At 37.1% G+C, this 19,597-nt stretch overlaps 1 protein-coding gene and 1 long non-coding RNA gene across 3 annotated transcripts in view; one reads left to right on the plus strand and one right to left on the minus strand.

Annotated features, from left to right (window-relative positions):
- Positions 1-19,597, plus strand: part of LOC121738849 (adenylate cyclase type 6-like) — a 151,486-nt gene that overhangs the window by 123,206 nt on the left and 8,683 nt on the right. For both annotated transcript variants that reach the window (XM_042131104.1, XM_042131105.1), the window contains exons 13-20: positions 373-531; positions 1,746-1,890; positions 4,026-4,123; positions 8,802-8,958; positions 15,407-15,504; positions 15,831-15,915; positions 16,117-16,233; positions 18,212-18,289. In XM_042131104.1, coding sequence (XP_041987038.1) covers positions 373-531; positions 1,746-1,890; positions 4,026-4,123; positions 8,802-8,958; positions 15,407-15,504; positions 15,831-15,915; positions 16,117-16,233; positions 18,212-18,289 — 937 coding nt within the window. The remainder of the gene's footprint in view (positions 1-372; positions 532-1,745; positions 1,891-4,025; positions 4,124-8,801; positions 8,959-15,406; positions 15,505-15,830; positions 15,916-16,116; positions 16,234-18,211; positions 18,290-19,597) is intronic.
- Positions 3,586-19,540, minus strand: LOC121738856. Its single transcript, XR_006037349.1, has 3 exons — positions 19,526-19,540; positions 14,238-14,240; positions 3,586-3,683 (listed from the first exon to the last, which is right to left on the minus strand). It is a non-coding gene; the product is annotated as an uncharacterized LOC121738856 (long non-coding RNA).

A 19,597-nucleotide genomic window follows, 5' to 3' on the forward strand; every position in this document is an offset into this window, starting at 1 on the left:
CGTTTTCTAGCACCCGAACCACAAGTCCTTCACTTGAAGGAACTTGTGGTTCGGGTGCTTACTTACCGCTAGACTATTACGGCTAATACAACACGTTAGCGTCCATAGATAGATTTTATATTATTATGATTTCTATTATGTATTTATTATCATTTTCGAATTCAAACTTTGAGTTTGAGTCGACAAAGCTTACTTGGTTATTCGACAAAAATGGGATAAGTCATAAGACGCAATGTTACATTTTTAGGTCTACTGGTTAGATTTGGTTTACTGGGTATTGTACGTTATTGATGTTGTATAATGTATATTCTCAATAGCCGGTTTCGCCGAGCGATCTGCGGCCTATAGTTAAAGGTTTTTCACTGTTTTCAGCCTGGTACGCGAGGTGATGGCAGTGAACGTGAACATGCGCGTTGGCATCCACACTGGGCGGGTCCACTGCGTCGTCCTCGGGCTCAGGAAGTGGCAGTTCGATGTGTGGTCCAATGACGTCACCCTCGCCAACTACATGGAGAGCGGAGGCGTGGCTGGGTAAGCTTAGATCAGTGTATTTAATTTTTTTTTACGATGCGACCCCCTTACTTTTTTATAACGTACCTACAGAGAAGTTGATTTATTATAGGCAACCGCGAACCTACGTACATATTATTATTTTAGTCGCGTTATGTCAAGGCTCTCCGACAGATCATAGCTGGTCAATACTCAATACACTTGAAACAATCATCTACAATAAGCTAGCTGCCAAGCTGCTTGTTCGTCTCGGAACCCCTTATCATTGGATTGTCATAATCCGACCAATTGACGTAGTACACATGTGTATATTTGTGAATATAATATTATCCTAATTCATAAGCACTGCTATTATTATTGTCCATTGACGCGTCTCGTTTCGGCGTGGTCTATATCTTAATCTTTTTCATCATCGTTGCTACTTTTATGCAAAGAATTCTATTTAACTTTTATGTATAAGAAGTTATTTTTCCGTTTCATCGAGTACCTACACAAGTTTCAAGATGTTTTCAACGTTTTAGTTTGATTGAACATTACTCAGTGCTCGAGTTGCAACATAGTAAAGTGGGTTCTTAAAGAATCAATTTTAAGTTTTTTTAACATGCAGAAAGTGTTTGTGCAGGGGTGTTATAACTTTTACGTCTATGAGTGCTTGTATGTGGGTGTGCATGTCCAATGTTATACATCTGTGTATACAGGGTGTAACGAAACTAAGTGATAATACTTTAGGGTGTGTATGGACTATGGGTCCCCTATAATATAGAGTTCACTGTAAAAGTAGCAGCTCTGAAAAAGTAACTTTTTTTTCACCTTTGTATGAAAAAATTCATGACGCGCGGGCGCTTGTTTGTTGTCTTGCAACGCTGCTACTTTCACAGTGACTCTATACAGTCAGGAACACAATATACACACCTTAAAGTATTATCACTTAGTTTTGTTACACCTTTGTTAATATTTTTTATTAAGTAAGTAAATAATTAATTTAAGACATATAAGTGGATGATTTAGATTTTTTTCCCTAATTTGAACACTTCTTACGCTTCATCGTCTGGCTAAGATATCTTAAAATTCTCATTTTTTTTTTGTTTAAAATAATTTTCCCAGGCCTTTATACAAAAAAATGATTTCTAAATCGTTAATTACTTACTTCATTTTCTACTCACCTCTTTGATTAGAGAGTGGGGAAGAAACAATTTTTGTCAGAGTTTTTTTTTATGTTTTTTTTTTTATCGTAGACGTGTCCACATCACGAAGGAGACGCTGAACTGCCTGGGCGATGACTACAAGGTGGAGCCTGGCAATGGTGGCCAACGGAACGCGTATCTGAAAGACCACAATATCGAGACCTACCTGATTGTCCCAGATGATACCAGCCGAGTGGTAAGCATGACAGTTTTAGTACCAATAGAGATGATTAATCATGTGGATATTATTTGGTCAGGTTGAAATGCCAAAATGGGAATAATAAAAAAATATTAACGATTGAACAAAAAATATTAACTATACCAGCCTTACCCAAAGTGGGCGATAACGCCCCCTTCATAATTTTGGGAACCTCTGGTCTAGACTCTACATTCTAGAACATAAGGTCGGTAATTTATATTTTTCTACTTGTAGTTTTTTTAAGCAGCTATTTGTATACGTTTTTCTTTACTCATAATATAAAATACCATTAAATTTAAGATTCTATAAAAACAATAAGCTATAACCGTAGATGGTATCGTTGTTACATTTACCACTTTTACGTGTAAAGGAAATAGACTTTTAAAAAGCCGTAAAGTGTAATGAAATCGGAAAAGTATTACGGTCACGTAAAACAAAATTGTGAAGATAATAAAAATAAAATTTAACCGACAAAATATAATTGAATCATAAAATGTAGTCTATCAAAAGAAGTCCAATCCACAATACTTCGTTTTATTTCGAAGTGCTATTAAGTAGTATTTATTATAGTAACTATTATTTTTGAAAAGTCTGCACCCTTGAGTTTTTACACTCTTAAAAATAAGAAACCTATCTAGTTTAACTAATTTTACGACAAAACCCTTTATCAGCTAAGGTTCAACTTCCATATTATGATATACCATGTTTTCTCCTTGTTTGTCAAGCGAATTTTCTAAGACGGCGTCCACAAATTACGTGAGGTGTTTAAGGGGGGAGGGGATCGAGTCAAATCTCATCTAATCTTACGTAGGAGAGAGCGGGCGTCTTGGCAAATCTCACGTAATTTTTTTTCTCATGTTCCAAAAAAAAAAAAACTATTTTGGTCCATTTCATCCAGATTGTATGTATGCTTAAGATTTAATCGTAAGCGTAATCGTAATACGATTAAGATCATTCACTTATTCATTCGAAATAAAATAATTTCATTCATACGTATTATGTTGACGTTAATATTATACATATCTATCGACTGTCTAACAATCCAATACGCGTTCACGTAAGAAACCCAAATTTTGAAAAATCTCACCGGGGGGGGAGGGTCTGGAAATTTAAAAAACACCTCACGTAATTTGTGGATGCACCCTAACACATCAAACAAAGAAAAAATATTGTATAATTAAAACTGTATAGTGTTACATACATCTTCATAATAATTATGGTATTAAAGCTATAATAATTAGCTAATTGGAACATTAAATGAACGTCATGACGGTGTTTTTATTAAATTACATTTTCTAAGTATTAGGGATCCTTAATCCTTATTTCCTACCCTGCATTTTAATGTATGCTGTCCATACAAATGTACCGTATTTTTTTGTTAATTGCACGAGACCCTGGCGTATTAAGCCCCTTGAAGTTGCCCGTAGATGATCATACCCTCGTAATTAAGGCCTTTTCATGCTGAGATAGTCTAATATTTAAAAAAAAATCCTTAAGTAAATCGATTATAAAAATAAGAATAACTTTCTTGATTCGGTCGCCGCACTCAAAGCCCGTGGCCGCGATAAAAGCTATGCCAGGGATCATCTGTAGCCCTAGCACGGCCACCAGCTTCTACTGGTGGCCGTGCTAGGGCTACTGGACCGCCAACCCATGGTGTGCGGACAAAGCATTTTCGAAGATGAACTTCGTAAAAATAAACGGTCTCGACTTACTGATCAACATCTCCAGGATTTCATATCAATAGCTTACACCAATTTCACTTCAAACATCAGAGAGATAACAATTAGCTACAAAATAGGTATTCACTTTTCTCATTGATATCTAAATGATGATGAAAAAACACCTTTGTAATTTCCGTAATTACTTACCTACCTTTGTTTAATTTTTTTTTATGAAATGTGCGGACCGCGAACTTCATTTCAATTCTTAAAATGGACCCCGAGCGAAACTAATTGGTGACCCCTGAGCTATGCAATAGCTTAAAACCATACTTATTAATTATTATTAAAATTTAATGCCACGAAGAATTGCATTATTTTATAAATGTCGCCAGTATATTTTATATACAAATGTCTTTAATAAAAAAAAGAAATGAATCTTGTACAATATTTAATTTTTTCATGATTCAGGATAAAAAGCCCCAGCACAGTTTCTCCATCAACGGCAACGTTTCGAAGGAGATGCGCGTCATGGGCCATGGCTCGCAGCACGGCAAACATTCCTCCAAGTAAGTGTTCAGCTGCGCACACATTTAGACGTGGCTCAGCGAGACGGGCCGCATTTTTCATACTAGTTGATGAATAATCACCCGTACCCGGTCTGAAAAATGGAAATTGCGCCCCGCCCCTCTGCGCCCCGGCGCGGCGGGCGACCCGACGGCCGACACAATGTGCGCGAAACCCTAAGGTTGGTTAAGGACTTGTTCCACACTTACTAAAATCATTGTTATTCAAAGTGTCAAATTGCGAAAATAAACAAATGAATTTTGCGCATAAACGAAAACGTTCAAAGACTAATTTTGTATAATTAGTTAGTTTTTGTACAAAATAAACGGTCCTTTCCAACTGTTGATACTGAATTTAAGGGTAAAGCGTTTAAACCCGCTGTTAAACGCTCGTTAAATAATAACAAACCATCAACAAATCAAATAATCTGAAGTGCAAAGTATAATTAACTCGAAAAGGGGCTTATCACTTGTACAGTACTCGATTTCACTCCCTTCTTCGCCACAGTATAAATATAGTATTATTTAATACGCCATAGTATACGGTTTTAACACTAGACCCGAGACTGAGTCGGTCACACACTCACAATCTTTCAGATAACTTTCAAGAACAATAAATTATTATGTTGGAACTTGGAAGCGCTTTAACTGTATTTCACGAGTTTCATTAAAAATACGATAAAGTTACTCTACTGTAAATTGTTTGTATTGTGTGTTTACTGCTATTTTATACATTTTAAGGAAATGTTTTTTATTGTCTTCTAAAAATAATCAGTACCTACCTTTCAGGGTAAAAGATTTTAGTTAAAATGTTTTCAATTTACATTTTATCTTCATTCTTATTACTTTATTCAAAATACTCGTGCTTCTTTCTCGAGCCAAGTACTTGAGGAAATTAAAGGCCTGATTACACCTATCGAGTGTAGTGGCCAGACAGTGCCCTCGGCCGAGCTCTCGGTATGTATAATATTATAATAATATTGTATGATAAAATAACCGACTAATTATTTTTTATTACTGTCCTATGTCCATACTCCATATTTTACTGTCGCGATAATATATTTTTTTCAACTGATCATAATAACATCTCGAATATAACAGCTCAAAAATTAGTTCCCTAATAATATTAATACTAGCTGTTTGACCAAGCTTTGCTCGGTATTCGATGAAACACGAATAAAATGACATTTTCTAAAAATGATTCCTAGCTAGATCGATTTATCGCCCCCGAAACCCCCTATATACTTAAATAAATTTCATTCAGGAGCCGATTCCGAGATTCCAATTATATATATATATATATATATATATATATATATATATATATATATATATATACAAGAATTGCTCGTTTAAATATATAAGATATAGATGTGTCTCGTATCTCTAAGGGTCGATTTATTAGCGCAGAGTCGAAGCGCATCGAAGCGAGTTATTAAAACTGAACATAACAAATTCAACCTTAACTCCAAAGTGTTAACGCAATTTATTACTTCTGAGAATTTAAAAAGGCGCGCGGATCCGCGCGAATTCGCGTGAATGCGCCCGACCAACGCTGATTGGCCTCGCAGAAGTAATGTACCATCGAGGAAGTTGATTCCTATGCAATTGACAGACCAACGTTATTTGGTCGAATATGTCAATTCAATGTTAATTGTGATCTGTCGGCTGGGTTTGACGTAACGTGACCAAACTACTTAGGTCCCCGATTTGCATAGGAATCAACTTCTCTGATAGTACATGCGTTACGCTCTGGATTTAAGGTTGAATTTTCTGTGTTCAGTTTTTGGGAATTCGCTTCGCTTCGACTCTGCGCTATTATAAATTGACCCTAACGCTAAAGGCCATAGAGTACTCTCATCCGTAGGCTCATCCACACTTACACTTTTTTGACATTTTTGAGCGCAGCTGGATTTTGTTAACCGTTTCATGGACTCAGGTCCTGGGTCGAGTCTGCGGCGCCCATACAGTCGGCATGGCCGCGCCATGTCTGTCGTCTGCGATCTCCCTTACCTATTCGTATTCTGAGTGTCAAAAATATATTGTTGGTATAAAATCAAAATCAAAAATATTTATTTCCAAGTAGGTTTATACGTGGGAGAGCCATGCTTCGGCACGAATGGGCCGGCTCGACCGGATAAATACCACGTTCTCACAGAAAACCGGCGTGAAACAGCGCTTGCGCTGTGTTTCGCCGAGTGAGTGAGTTTACCGGAGGCCCAATCCCCTAACCCCTACCCTATTCTCTTCCCTACCCTCAACTATTCCCTTCCCTTCCCTACCCTCCGCTATTACCCTATTCCCTCTTAAAAGGCCGGCAACGCACTTGCAGCTCTTCTGATGCTGCGAGTGTTCATGGGCGACGGAAGTTGCTTTCCATCAGGTGACCCGTTTGCTCGTTTGCCCCCTTATTTCATTAAAAAAGGTTAACAAAGTTAACTCTTTTAGAACGTCGTGTCTACATGAGGCCTACCACCGGTTCGGGAACTACCCCGCCGAGAAGAACCGGCGTAAGAAACTCGCAATATAGTACATACACTGCTAGCTTCAAAGTCTAATACTTTAGGGTGTCTGGCAGCTGTCAAAAATGCCCGGCACTGGAAGACGAGATTCCTCCACTTACCGCGAAGAATACACTCTTTTTCGAAGGTTACGTAGCCGAGGAAGGTCTGGCAGGCAGGCTCTTGGTCCAGTATTAACACAGTAAATTATTATATTAACATTTAAGTACTCTAATATGATGATTGATGAATAGGAATCATAATTGGTATTCAATTTAATAATATTATGTAAGTACTTGTACATTACGATATCAAATTGTTGAACCAATATATTTTGGGTAATGAATTTTGATAAATGCGGTTTTCTTCGATTCATCATTAATTAAACAATAATTATTATTATGTGGCGCCAGCAAATATATTTCAACATTTTCAACGTAATAATAAACATACAACAACAACAACATAATTTGTTAATGTTTAGATTTCTAATTGTGGAAACATGTTAATAGTGCATAGAAATTAATCAGCTTTAATTTTAATTTATGTTTTTCACTGTATGTTTTCCGTGCGAATAAAAATAAAAATAAAAAATAAAATACCTTTCATACTTTGATATGTTAGGTGTTGCGTTATGTGATATTAAATCATTATTAAATTTGTGGTAAGTGCGTCATCAAATTGCAAAGTTGTTTTTTTTTTGGGAACAAATAAAGAATACGGATAATATGAGAAAAAGTTTAAATACTTTCATAATGTTTCGTAATAATGTTTTTTTTTTTTGTACTTAATTATAAAAAAGAACAAAATGTAATGTACCTACATTTAATACATGAGATAGATTACTTAGATTAAAAAAATTTTATAAAATGAAAATTTTGTTTCTAAATAAACAAAGCAAGCCATTTTCCGGCCGTTGAATAAACCATAAGAAACACTTAGGTACAGCGTTTCTAAGAAGCACAGAAAAATAAAATTAAACTTCTCTTTGAGTAAACCAACTCGCACTTTAAAAAACAATTATAACTCAGAAATGGAACCAAAATTATCGCAACGACTCTTAGCATTCTAGAAGAAGAAATAGAACACTAGAAAATTGAAGAGAGTCTTTTCATAATTACCGCCCGACAAAAGGCAACACAGGCTTTGTGACATGGTCTCTTTGAAAGCTCAGTAACACGCAATACAAACTTTCAGTAGAAAGAAAAATGTATGAGCATAAACTTAATGTGTGGGAGTAGATATTTACTTGTCATTGTCTAAATTGATCCTTCAAATATTGTTCAAGAAGTTTTAGTTACAGAGTGTAACAAAACTAAATTTAGTGATATAGCAGCCCTGAAAGAGTAATTTTTTTTTGTGTTTTTTTATGGGCAAGCGCCTCAGCGTCAGGAATTTCCTCTACAAAAGTTGTTAAAAAAAGTTTATTTAAAATATGACTGTAACACGGACAGTCATCAATTCAGCCCATCACTGTCATACCGACGAAAAGAATGACTGGTCATTTTTTATCGTGTTCTTTCCGGCCATCAGTAAGAGTGATGGACTGAACTGAAGCCAGACTGACCGTTTAACCCTAGTCCTGAACTGATACCAGACTGTCCGTGTAACCCTAGTCTCACTGGACTGATGCCAGACTGTCCGTGTAACCCTAGTCTGAGTAAACTGATGCCAGACTATCCGTGTAACCCTAGTCTGAGTGAACTGATGCCAGACTGTCCGTGTAACGGGTGTAACCCTAGTTTGACTGAACTGATGCCAGACTGTCCGTGTAACCCTTGTCTGATTGATCTGATGCCAGACTGTCCGTGTAACGGGTGTAACCTGTAACCCTAGTTTGACTGAACTGATGCCAGACTGTCCGTGTAACCCTTGTCTGAGTGAACTGATGCCAGACTGTCCGTGTAACGGGTGTAACCCTAGTTTGACTGAACTGATGCCAGACTGTCCGTGTAACCCTTGTCTGAGTGAACTGATGCCAGACTGTCCGTGTAACCCTTGTCTGAGTGAGCTGATGCCAGACTGTCCGTGTAACGGGTGTAACCCTAGTTTGACTGAACTGATGCCAGACTGTCCGTGTAACCCTAGTTTGACTGAACTGATGCCAGACTGTCCGTGTAACCCTAGTTTGGCTGAACCGATGTCAGACTGTCCATGTAACCCTACTCACCTACTTCCAGGATCGGTTCAGACAACACGAATGAGAACAAGAAGCCCGAGGATGAGGTGAACGAGTACCTGATGAAGGCGATCGACGCACGCTCCATCGACCGCCTCCGAAGTGAGCACTGCAGGCCCTTCACACTCACCTTCAGGGACACCAACTTGGAGCGCAAGGTGAGATTCATGAATTAAATAATAGTATAAAAAAATATTTAAGAAACTAAAAAAGCACGCTTTTTGAAGTAAAACTTCTTTACGCATGCTGGCAAATGCGGTGACGAGAGCGTTACGAAAAGTATGATCGAACAAGGCGAACGGAGACGGGAGAGGTGCGCGCGCGCATCTTCTTCTTCTTCTTTCAATTATATAAATACATAATACAATATATACCTATTTGAAGCTCAAGAACTTTTACTTCAGTTCACGCTCATTTGTTTTTCCAAAATTTTAACAAATTATTGCATTGTCATTGGCTCATAATTATACGTACTTATGCAAAGTTTCAAATTAATTAGACTACTGGAGATACATACCTACAGCCCGAATATAAGACCGACTTCAAAATTACACGTAATTGAGAATTAAAATTCCCTATCTCAAAGACTACTGAACCAATTGTTGTCCTCTTATTCCTCCTTCAAAATAGAGCCTATCTAATTACTTTTTTTTTTATATCTTCAGCAGGGAACGGTGAGTCTATGCCTCTACGTTTTTATTTTATCTTAAAGATCTTTCTTTGTTTTATGGTCGGTGAATTGGCGGGGTACGGGGCAGTCATTTTTTGCGATCTTTGAAGGGTCATGTTTTTTTATTTATAAGTATATTTAGAAAAATCAAATGTAGAGACATAGCTTTAATATATCTCTATATTGTATAAACAAATTGTCTAGACGCATAATTATTGTCCATGGAGTTAATTGGGGAATACGTTTGTATGGAAAAACAGTGTCAGCGTTCCCTCTTAAGGCCATCCCTTGAGCAAACGACCTTGACCATACATTTACCGCCTAGCCGAGGTCGCACCAAAAACAGCAGTTATCAATTAATGACAAAAAAATTACGCATACCTATATAATATAGGTACAAGGTGTAACAAAACTAAGTGATAATACTTCAGGGTGTGTATGAGTCCCCTGTTTTGAGTTCACTGTGAAGGTAGCAGCGCTGAAAGAGCAACTTTATTTTTACTTTTGTTTGCGCAAATTCCTGACGCTTAGGCGCTTGCCCGTACAAATTACGCAAAAAAAATTGAGCTTTTAGCGCTGATACTTTCACAGATAAGTCTATTATATGACAAGGAATACGTAGTACACACCCTAAAGTATTGTCACGGCCGGCCACCGGTATAAATAGTCAGTACTCAAGATGCATCTCGGTCTCAAGACACGGTTCAGGCTTTGTGATTGGTTGGCTGTCAAAATTTGGAATAATCACCGAGCCGAACCGCGTCTTGAGACCGAGATGCATCTTGAGTAAGTACTGACTATTTATACCGGCATTGTATTTTAAATTAAACTCGGGTGGGCGGCGCAACTAGGTCTATTCCGCCCACAGTTGAAATAGAAGCAACAATCAAAGGGCAAAATAATAACGACCCGACTACTCAAACTACACCTGGTAAAACATAATATTATTATTATATTATTATGTATTTATTCCCGGTCGTAAATCTGATGAAATTTATTATTAATTGTCTCGCCCGTTGAAAAGTGATAACTATTATAAATAAGAAACTGTGCTTCTGTCTGTCTCTTCACGCCCAAACCGCTGAACCAATTTGCTGTAATTTGTGTAATTTGGAAACGCAGATACTTCGAGTCCCGGGAAAGAACAATGGATACTTTTTATCCTGGAAAAATGTACGGTACCCGCGCGATCAACGAACTACGGAGTTGTGGACGCCATCTAGTCAGATCTTCTATCTATATATATAAAACTCAAAGGTGACTGACTGACTGATTGACATAGTGATCTATCAACGCACAGCCTAAACCATTGGACGAATCGGGCTGAAATTTGACATGCAGGTAGATGTTATGACGTAAGCAACCGCTAAGAAAGGATTTTGATAAATTCCAACCCCAAGGGGTTCAAATAGGGGATGAAAGTTTGTATATAATAATACTTCCTAACGCGAGCGAAGCCGCGGGCAAAAGCTCGTCTCTAATAATATTTAAATACTTACTCGTATAAAATGCTCGTGTCACACAGTTTTTGTGCGCTAACTCTTCCAAAACGGCTCAACCGATTTTAATGAAATTTTGTATGTACATTCGTTAGGCCTGAGAATAGGATTTTATCTACTTTTTTATCTTTGATTATATACACGTCGATATAATCAAAGTTTTTTATATTGATACTAGAAACAATTTATGTGGCAAAACAACGTTTGCTGGGTCAGCTAGTAATTCATAATTTCCTGTGATAAAACCAAGCTTGATCGATTTTTTTCCAAAAAAATATTTAGTTCAAACATGGAAATGTGGAAAATAATTTTGAATACTCGTAAATTATAACGCAGAAATGCATGGTTTTGGTTGCCATAGTAAGTAGGTATTCGAGCGCAACGGAATTGCGAGCAACATCAGCTAGATTCTAGAACAATAAAATCCATCCATCCATGTCTTCGTTAGCCTTTATTACTTGTTTCGAGGGACTAACAAGACATTTCTAATAATTCAATAGTAGCAATAGTTTCTGCTCCAAACAATCAGAGCGAAGTATTGTCAACACAATCAACCAGAACTAATACAAGTTTGAATTGTTCTAGTTCGAGCTATTTGAAATGTATCGCGCAGTATCTAAAGTAATTTATTGAAAACCTAAAATATTTCATAGGGTATTTATAGATTACAAAGTGATTTGAATAACTAGTGTTTTAAAATTTGCAGCAAATAAGAGTACTTTTCACGACCTCTGTGGCTCAGTGGTTATACGTGTGGTCAGCGCTCAAACCGGGGGTCACGGGTTCGAATCCCGCCGACGGAACAAAAAGTTTTCAATGTTCCTGGGTCATGGGTGTGTAGGTAGTAGGTACTAAATATTATGTGTATCATAATATAATAAAAATCTTAAATATATAATATTATGTACAGTATGGTATAGTATAAAAGTATTTAATATAATATTATGTATTTCTGTTGTCTGGTCCTATAACACAAGTCCTTCAGGCCTCACCACCGAGCTAATACAAAGGGCCACACTGACGTGGTGTGAAGCGTCCATAGATATATTATAATATTACTGATCATTACAGTTTTCACAAGAATAATTCACAGAATATGATGTCTTTGCATTGGTCCATTCCATGATTAGTGATTACTTACGTGTAGACGGGCATATTCTTGTTGAGATATGAATTATGATAGATAGCCATAATTGCAAAGGCATATTGTATAATATTATAAACGTCGATAATGTGCTAAAATAGACAAATAATAATTATGTTTATATTATACACTTGTAATAGCTTGTAATGGTCATGGCTACGAGTATCGGGCCAACTGAGCCGTTAAATTCACACTCAATCATGGCACAGATAACTAAATAGTTAATTACTACGTAATACGTGTCATGGAACACGCCTAACGTAGAGAGAAAGCTTCAACGTTCCTAGTCTACACTCTACAGCAGGAGTTCCCAATCTTTTTCAGCCTGCGGCGCAGTTACACTATATTTTGTCACGGCGCGACTCTACCTAGCTATTATAAAAAGATACATAAATAAACACCTTTATTGATTTAAGTTAGGTTAAGCAGGTAATTTGTTATTGGTATTGGTGATGGAGGATCGCCTGACGGCGCCCCTCTTGCATTTCCACGGCGCACCGGGGCGCCGCGGCGCACACTTTGGGAACCCCTGCTCTACAGCATAAAATGTTTATTATTAAAAACGTAATTAAGGCTTTTTCATAAGCCAGGATTTTTACATACGAAAGTCAGCATTGCGTCTATTTAACAACGTTGTAATTTATCTTAATTTAATTCCTTTATGTGCCCGAACTTCAAGCTCAGTAATTAGGTACTATATTGCCCGTTTCTGCGCATGTTAATAATTATAATAATTATACCGGTGCTTTTCAACTTTAGTAGTGATATAAATATTTTGAGCCTACCATTGCTTTATTTTTTTTTAATCCTTATTATCATTATCATTATTTTGCACCCATGTGAGCTGTGAACTCTGCGAGGTTGCAATCTACAGGTTACAAAATATAGGTTATGAATAAGGCTCAATAATTTGTACCGGCCCGGAATGGAATGGAAGCTAATTTTTGCAAAGGACATAGCACAATGAACTTTATGTCAACATGTATAACACACAAATTAAATATGAGATAATTTTTTTTATGAAATAACGAGCAATCAACAAACAAATCACGTGATGGAAAGCAACTTCCGTCGCCCATGGACACTCGCAGCATCACGCAAATTGGACGCGAATTCTGGAGAATTCCGCGGAAGACGCGCGTATCGCAAATTAAAATATAATGCGATTGGCTACGCGATCGGCCTAAAATAATCTCGTTCTCGATGGACGCGGTCGTTGGTGGACACAGCCTCATTCAGGTATTTCTAATTGGTAGCCAAATTCTGATTCGATTATACTTGCACACTCAATCAAGAGTTATGATTTGTATTCGTCATAAAGATTTTCATGCTCGATGAAATAAAGCTCACAATCGTTGCTATTTTATTTAATTTGATACTTTGCAGCATTCAACATAATATTATAAGTATAGATTGTATTGCAACGTTCATGTACGAAAAGTTTTACTAGTCTACCTGCGACCAGCGGGGCTAAAATGGTTGCTTTGAAGCAGGGCCCCCGCTACCATGTGTGCAATGTGTGCAATGCACACGGGCGCCATCCTCTAGGAGCGCCAAATCGCCATCTTTAGGGGCCCCAAAACCGAGAACCCAAAAAACTTACCTAAAGGGGCGCCAAAATCCTTTTTTTGCACACAGGCGCCAGTAGCCCTTACGGGGGCAGGGCCCCCGTAAGGGCTACTGGCGCCTTTGAAGAATCATGATATGAATCATTTTTCTAAAACCGCAAAATGCAACTCTGCTTGCAAATCATTTCTGTACTTATCTTTGTACTGATTTGACATTTGTCAGTTTGACAGTTTTGACAAGTCATTTGCTGAATTGATTGAGAGGAATTACTAAATGTGACCATTTTAGCCCCGCTGCTTTGGATTTATGTATAGGCATTAGGCAGTACAGGCATTGGCCTATGGGCAACAGCGTCCTATCCCTATGGCGTCCTAGGATGGCGGCAAAGTTCGTTCATAGGGGCGGCAAAATTTAAGTGAAATACGATACGTTCGGCCTAAAATACTCATAAAAAATACATAAAATAAATCCGGCCCTGCCTGCGACCCGATAAAAAGTGTCTGCGTACCTTTGGACTTCATAATTTATCGTTTAAATGTTTTATTCCAGTTGTACTCACTGTCGCGTAAAGTTACAGTTATTTGAAAAGAAAAATTGGGTGCCGAGGGAGGGTTGACAAAGTTGAAAAAGTAAATTAGACTCTTTATTCCCAAACAAGGAGATTGTGAATGTAATCTGTTTATGGAAACTTTGGGAAATTAACAACCGTGGAGAGCGGAAAATGGGTAAAGTTATAAATCGATAAGTATATTTTGTTTTACTTTTGTCGTCGCGTTGATGATTACTAATTAACCACAGTACCACACATAATTATCATATTTATAAAGTAGGTACTTAACTAATAAGTCAAGTAGAAGTTGGTTCTTCATTTCGCGCATTGGCCAACCACACGATCGATCTGCTACTTCTGTAAAGTCAGTAGGTAGATTACAATAATAAATTTAGGTTATTAGTTATAACTATTACCACAGAATATATTATATTAGCGTATCACTAACAATTTCTTAGGTCGACTAAATTATAAGCGAATTTCAGTACAATTTTATTGGACTAAACTATTATTACTAAACTCAGTAAGTACAGAACAAAAACTTAGAACCATGAAAGTTTTCCGACTTTTTGTATAACCGAAGGATAGACTAGTTAGTCAGGTTAGCGTTAATCAATAAATGTATATAATATTTATAACTCTATCATAAGTTGCTCCACTTCGGTAAAATTGGGAAGCTTTATTAATATTTCAGGGTCTTCTCACGATTATTGCCCTAGGTCTGTAATTATTAAGTTGTTTTCGCCACATTTTTGTTTATATGATTGAATATTCTGGAATATTCTAGGTATCTACGAATAATAAATGCTGTAGTTTTAGTTACTTGTCACACTAGGTCGGTCAAAAAATTATTACCAAGCCAATTTTACAGTAGCTAGAGCCATATTTGAGCGTTGAAAAGTTATTTGAATTAACCTACGAATAACCACATTGTGGTTAACCCAGACAATCGCAAATAAGCCTTACACTAGAGTACTTACTCGTAATTTATGTATGTAATTTATGTAGGTTGTCAATGACCGCTACAGCCAGAATTTCGCGATTTGAGAAATTCGTAGTTCCCTAGACCTCCTCGGCGCGGCGCCTTGAAACACGATGACGTTGTCGGAAAGGCGCTTCTTGGTGATATGTATTTCGATGGTTATAATTATTATTTGTGTATGTTTGTCCACAGTACATTGCAGAGAGAGACCGAATGCTGAAGGTTTACTTCATGTGTACCTCTGTCGTGTACTTCCTGGTTGTCATCATTCAACTACTAGTCTTTACAATGTAAGTTCACTTTTTTATAATCACTACTAGGCAAAGGCATTTTTAAAGTTTTTTTCGGGCAAATCGCCAGCTGGTATCATTGTCCAGTTCGTACATATGTATTTACACAGAATAATAATATTAATAAATTACGCATTTTGAATTTTAGGGTCAATTCAGACCGCAACGCGACTTGACGTTGAAAACGATAAAAACCTCAGAACAGGAAAATAAGAAAACGCTCAAAATGCGTCCTGTTTTTAGCGTTTTGATCATATTTAACGTCAAGTGGAACGCGGGGTGTACGTGGTTGAAGTCCAATAATGTGTGTCGTTTTCATTTTGCAGTACACCATATACAGTGGCTACTATTGTTGTATTCGGCTTCATCATCTTCCTAGTGAGTTACCTGGTCGTCTCAATCAACTTTAAGGTTAGTATAAAAAGCTACAGCGTGTTGGCTAAATTATTTAATATCTTTGCTATCTTATAAGACGTAGCAATAGTAATTTCTTTCTAAACAAAATATATGGAAGCGGATGTCAAGTTAATTTCTGCGTGTTGTACCTACTGCATTTCTTTTTAATTGTGTATTTTTTATGTTCTATTTTTAAATGCGAATTTTTTAATTTAGCGCACTCGGCCAAGAATCAAGCGACTCGCTGCGTTCACTCACAACAACCGATCCATGGCGCAAGTGATGTCTATCCTTGTAGTCATTGCTGTGATTCTACAAATCGAAATTGTTATGGTGAGTTCTTTTTAGTTTTTTTTTTTTTTTTTTTTAAAGAAGGCAGGTAACTTTAGCCCTGACGTCACTGCGACCCATGAGGAAAGTTCTTTTTAGTGCTCTCAATACTAATTCTTCTTCCTACTACCAAAAACTTTATCGGGGATCATATTCTGTTAGGCGTATTTTTCTTTAGTTGGTTACAAGAATATTTTTTTTTGTATTGCGAATAAACATTTACGTTAATAAATAATGAGAGTAAATACTTTGGCGCAATTGTAAGGGACCAGATCAGTAATGATATAAATTTTGACTGTTGTGAACGACTGAATTCGCTTCCCAGAACTCATTATATTATGGAGCCACTCCTAGCTACTTAAATATCATAAAAAGGTAATGCGTATAGAAAAATAGAACACAACAAATCATTATACCGGCTACCAGATTGTCCGTAAAAGCGGTCCTCAACACGACTTCAATCATAGATAAATCGGAGTAGGTAATATATTTTACCGTCTCTACCGAGGACCAATCACGCAGTGGGGCGCACAATATTGCGGCTCGAGTGAGCAGAGATTTTCGTATGACGTCACTGATTAACTTATGATTAAATTAGCAACAGTTTCTATATTTTCCTTTGCATCCCTTGAAATATGTAATTCCGATATACATTAGAATACTTATTTTTGTTATTTATTCACAACAGTAATTAACAGTATCGAATGGAACTATAATGGATAATTTAATATTATAGGCGTTTTTCTTCCTCCTAATACCAGATTGTCAATCCCCGGCTAGTGAAAATTATTTAAATATCAAAACAATTAAGTTTTTAGTTTTTTATAAAAATTAATAATTAAGTAAATAATTAATATCATCTTTTAGTATATTTTGGTATCCCTCTTTGTTCATTAAACTCAATCTCTATAAATAATATTTCATGGGGGAGTACAGGGCAGGGGTTGACTCGCTGATCGCTCATTTAAGCCGCCAATTCCTCAGAACTTCCTACGTCAGCATTCAGCAATAACTATGTACAGGGTATATTTAAGTTAAGTGAAAAAATATAAACGTGCCATGTTCAATAAAACTTAACTCGCGATAAAACCTTTTTGGGTTGAAAGATATTTTATTTTGCTTCATTTTATTTCCAAAGCTCGTCCCCAGAATGAGACAAAGCGTAAACTTATTAGTCTGTCAACTTGACAGCTACAGACACCGCCGCGCCGGCACTTTTACGTAAACGCGTAAATTCATAATGCTAGTCCTCGACTTTTTACGTGTTCACTCTCGCCTTGACACCGTAATTAATTTATTAGTGTGTCGACGAAATGGTGGAGAAAAAGAACATAATATTGAGAAACTTTTTGGCAGTCGAGTAACCTATCAACTGCCAAGCGGCACCCGGGTGCCGCATAACAATTGAAATTACAGAAGAAGCTTGCAGAAAGTCATCACCCTGTTGAAGCAGTGGGGTCCAATGAAGGTAGATAGAAGAATAGATAGAAGAGAATATAGATAGGCGAAAGATCTCCACAAGCTTCTAGCGGTGACCATAGAGTATAGACCACATAAATGTGAAACGTCTCCATATATGAAGAAGTCTTTTCAAAATGAAACAAGGCCTTATCGAGGCCCAAAGTATCTCCATAACAATTTTTCCCAAAGCGGCAGCATTGAATCTGTAAACACAGATAGATACGTACTGTCACATTTATAATCACTTGTAATAGAATGAATATTACTCTTTCCATCCATGCCCCAAACCCCAATTCCCAAGCTGCACGATTTCACATTTTTTTTCCTGAAACTCTTTACACGTGAATCCTAACCTAAACCAACCAGGGGGCCTATTATGAGCTCTTAAATCCATTCACTTTACGTCCTTATACTCGTCCTTATACAGTCAGTATAAGGACGTAAAGTGAATGGATTTAAGAGCTCATAATAGGCCCCCAGGAATTGTTTTTAACAAATTATTACGATGTACCTATTCCAGGGACTCTACCTACAATCGAATCAGGCCAACGAGACCATCGTTGCTGGTGCTCTCTTCTGCCCACACGATATCAACGAGGTATACTATTATTTTCCTATTGAAATAACCTCCCCCTCCCCCCCTTAAAGATATACCAGGGGTTCCCAAACTGTGTGCCGTGGAAAGGCAATGAATGAGTCGATCCTCCAACATTATCCATAACCACAAATATTACACATAAAATAAAATTCTAATATGAATAATTATAGAAAGCAGGCAGATGATTAAATATTTGTTTATTATTATTTACCTGCTTAACCTAACTATAATCATTGAAGATGTTTATTGATGTATCTTTTTGTAATTGCTAGGTAGAGTACGGCGCCGTGAGTCCGTGACAAAAGATTGACTTGTAAGTGCGCCACAGGCTGAATAAGATTGGGAACCGCTGACTTATGTAACAACCAATTTACTGTTACAACACTTCTGAAATGTTATTTCGAGATATTATTAAGGCCAATCCAGCAACAACTAGGGGAAGCCAGCCCAAAGTGGCCATAGGAGGCAAAGTGGCCACCCTTAATATTTCGGTTATTTGTGAAGGCAGTGCGACGTTGCCGCTCTTACGCATTGTGAACATCCCGGCCCGCCCCGCGCAGTGACGCGGGAGCGGTTGGGGAAGGCGCGCGCTTGTTGTGACTAAAACATTAGAATTGCACGTTTTATTAAAAAAATGCAAGGTAAATTCTTCCTGTTTTCATTTTTTTTTTTGTATGTTTGAATGCTTCTGTTGTCCCGGTGTCGTTTCTTATCTATTAAGCTTTATGTATATTGTTTTTATTCTTGAGTATGATAAAAAATGTGAGAGAAAATTATGTTTAAAACAGAACTGTTCCCAAAGGGCAAAGTGGACCGGGCAAAGCGGCCACCTGGCCGCTTTGCCCGGTCCACCATTATATATAGTTTTCTATGATAATTTTTATATTTAAATTTTTTTATAATATCTATGGACGTTTCACACCACGTCAGTCTGGCCCCGTGCTATGTACTTTAAGGACTTGTGTTTCAGGTACCAGACAACGGAAATATATTTAATAATTATATGATATATTTTTAAGATTTTATTATAACATACACATATTTAATACAACACATCCATGATCCGGGAACATTGAAAACTTTTTGTTCCATCGATGGGATTCGAACTTGCGACCCCCAGCTTGAGCGCTGGCAACACGCTCAACTACTGAGCCACAAAGATCATCAAATTTAAATTGTTAATTTGTTTTTAATAAATACCTTTTTTACTACCTACCTTTTTTGTATTCATTTTACCAAAAAATTACATTTAAATATAAGAAAAAAAATCCATTTCTTGTGAACATTTGGGCTGGCCACTTTGCCCTT

This window comes from Aricia agestis, chromosome Z, assembly GCF_905147365.1.
Source record: "Aricia agestis chromosome Z, ilAriAges1.1, whole genome shotgun sequence".
NCBI lineage: Eukaryota > Metazoa > Arthropoda > Insecta > Lepidoptera > Lycaenidae > Aricia > Aricia agestis.